The 3318-nt window shown below is 41.0% G+C and overlaps 1 protein-coding gene across 1 annotated transcript; it reads left to right on the top strand.

The window, feature by feature from the left end:
- The first annotated feature begins 254 nt into the window (after positions 1-254).
- Positions 255-1397, top strand: LOC139752949 (uncharacterized). The gene is made up of 2 exons (XM_071669063.1): positions 255-380; positions 491-1397. Exons 1-2 carry the CDS (start codon positions 359-361, stop codon positions 1189-1191), a joined length of 723 nt encoding a protein of 240 aa, XP_071525164.1. The 5' UTR covers positions 255-358; the 3' UTR covers positions 1192-1397.
- The last annotated feature ends 1921 nt before the right edge of the window (positions 1398-3318 follow it).

Here is a 3318-nt window from a genome sequence, read left to right as displayed (position 1 = left end):
GTCTCATCGGTAAATTCAAATATGAGGCTTACATATATATACGTTATATGCCACAACGAATTTATGGTGGTTTCGTTCACTCGTGTGCATGAGTTTCATAAAAACAGTGCAAATCTAGGATGAAAGCTGACATGGTTTCATAGTGATTGACAAATACCTCAAAAAAGTTAGTGATGAGCTCAGGAGAGTGTTATTGAGCAAGGAAAAGGAAGCGAGGCTAGTGGGCGGAGTTTCGTGTGGGAGCCTGGGTATATAACCAGTGGAAGACTTCTCAGCAGCATCTTCTAGTCTCATCTTCATCTGGCTCACACGCCTCTAAACTTCCTCCATCAGAATCATTCCGAAGTCGATCTAAGCCATGAAGGTTCTTCTGCTTATCGGCAAGTAAAACTTTATCAATATAATTAGGTTTTTACTGTACAAGTTTCTTCTTAGGTGGAGTCATGTTGGATCCCCATAATGCATTTCATAATCAGTCTATATTCCACAGCCTTATTGAGTGTCTCCGCCGCTGAGAACGTGCCATCCAGCGGCTACGGAGCTCCCAACGGTGGTTTCACCAACGGATTCGGTGGTTCTAATGGAGCCCGAGGCATTGGTTTTGGAGCTGCCCCGAGCAACGGATACGGAGCTCCGCCAAGCAGTGCGTACGGCGCCCCGAATGGCGGCTATGGACAGCCTGACGAACTGACTGCTCTGCTAGAGAACATTCCCGGAGGTGGCATCCCCGGCGAAGATTACCCGGTCTTGGCTTCTGTACCAGATACTGGCTTCTCCTGTGACGCCCAGGCAGTACCTGGCTATTACGCCGATACCGCCCCTGAGGCCGGCTGCCAGGTCTTCCACATTTGCCAGGATCGTGCCCTCAGTCGTCAGCAGGACTCCTTCCTGTGCCCCAACGGTACCATCTTCAACCAGCAGTACCTGGTGTGCGACTGGTGGTTCAACGTGGACTGTTCTCAGGCTGAGAGCTTCTACTCCGTCAATGAACTCATCGGCGTCGTGCCCAATGGTGGCTACGGTAACGGAAACGGTAACGGAAGGAACGGTAACGGAAATGGAAGGAACGGGTATGGTTCAAATGTAAACGGCAGAAGAAACGGCGGCAATGGCAACGGTGCTTCTGGTCCGCCATCCCAGTCATATGGTGCCCCCACCGCTCCCTCCAACACTTACGGCGCTCCTTTCTAAACAGAAAGTAACTAATTTTAATGATCTTAAATATCGAGTCAGTATCTTCCTCTTCCTGCCCCACAATGTAGTCAACAACCTTATGTCAAACGCTTGGCCTATTTAATTCAACGCAGAACTTTAGGTGCTTTTTATTAACACCTTGGTTTTAAAGGTGCTAAAGAGTATTGTATATATGGTAAAATAATTATTAAAAGTTATGCATGTACAGATTTGTTTCTCTTACGCCTGTAGACGAACCACAGTTATAGTATTAAATGAAAGATGAAGTTTTTCATTGAAATTTATTTTTTTATGGTAGATTATTTGGGCTGTAGGTCTATCGACTGCCAAAGTCATTCATGTCGGTCGAAAAATATTGAACACCACATGTTCAAGATAGTTGTAAGACTGTACACGCTCTCACAACATGTATGTATGGCCCTTGATATGTGTGGTTGGTAGGGTATTTGGGTTTGAGGTTAGTGGTATTAAGTCCGACATCAAGTTACAACCGCGACACAAAATTTTTCTAATTGCTTCCGATGTTAGTGATAATTCTGAGATCAAACACGCTTTAACTTTGTACATGGTTCATATGCCATGTGCGATTGGTTGGTTGGTTATTTAAGCTTTTAAACATTTCAACTGGCAGCCTCACTTAGGCCGCCAAATTATAATCTGACGGATATCTTGAACACCTTCTTCTGATGTTGGAAATGATTTTAAATCCTTGCAGTGTGTGTGTGTGTGTGTGTGTGGGCTTGAGAACTCGACTGCCAACCGAAATATTTAAAAATTCTTCCGGAGTTAAGGACAACTCGCAGAATAACATACATTCTGTGTTGAACGACTGTGTGTGGTTGATCATATTTGTTGGATATTGGGCATATCAAATATCAGGGTCAGTAAGGTCGTCAGCGTCATGTTATAACAAAGTTACCGTCCTAACATTTAGAAAAACTGTAGTTATTCAAAATATTTAGAAAATTTGTATCTAGTGAAAGAAATGTAGGAAAATATGCACACCATCAGACGTATGTGTAGAAAGTATTTCCATATTCAAGTTCAGGCGTAAGTTTAAATTTTTGCAATGTATCAGTTGTACCGGGAAAAGTTATTGCTTTTTTAACTGAACTTTGACAAAGTATGACTATAAAACTTTTAGCAACAGCAAAGTAATGAGAATAACGATATTCAAAATGGCTTTTGAAAAACATTCTGTGATTGTTCTCTGACTAGGTTTAATGGTTTCTTTAGCAGTGACTGCTACATTGTAACGGGAATTACTTTTGATTACTTGTTTTATGTAAAGCAAACTTAAGTCTGTTGACAAATTATCTAAAGATTTATTTTTCATTCTTATGCTGGACGAGAACGCTGGACTGGAGTGGAGTAAACGAAAAGGTGTTTAGATGAATTTGGAAAGATTTGAAAACTGCAGAAAATTATGTTTGCCAATTAGCTAAACAGGGTTGTCCAAACTAATATTTAGCAACGGCCTAGGGAAACCATGGAAATTTCTTTGGGTTCTGGTTGTGGATATGGGCCTGTGGTTTCAGTTATTACACATGACGGTCTCTCAATTTGTTCCTAGTATTAATCTGCTAAGCTACGGAGAGTGCATATATATATATATATATATATATATATATATATATATATATATATATATATATATATATATATATATATATATATATATATATGAATCATATATAAGCACACGAAGTTAGGGAAAGGGTAAGATTTCATGAGTTCCAGTATTATTTCTGGGGTGGTACCGCTGCGCGTCATCCGTCAAACCAGCAAGTTTAGATCACAGATCCAGTGATTCATTATGATATTTATGTCATGTACTGTAGGAGAAAGATCCTGTCGCGGTGACAAGATTAAATAATTTAACTGTGATCAGATATCGTATGAGAATTGATAACCTGCATAACGCATACGGCCTAGTTCGTTGCCTGCAAAACACTTAGGACAGAGGGCGTAGGAATACAGAAACCGTTACATTTTACGCGTGACGTATCACCCAGTCTGACTACGTCATCATTAGTGATTGCCGGTTAACCCATACTGGGCGGTAGTGAATGTCATCTGACTATGGTGATGTACCTTGTTGAGCACGAGCTGATATAATGTTGT

This window comes from Panulirus ornatus, chromosome 2 (assembly GCF_036320965.1).
Source record: "Panulirus ornatus isolate Po-2019 chromosome 2, ASM3632096v1, whole genome shotgun sequence".
Lineage (NCBI taxonomy): Eukaryota > Metazoa > Arthropoda > Malacostraca > Decapoda > Palinuridae > Panulirus > Panulirus ornatus.
Note: the sequence above shows the minus strand (reverse complement) of the source record. Positions and strands in the feature narration are given on the sequence as shown.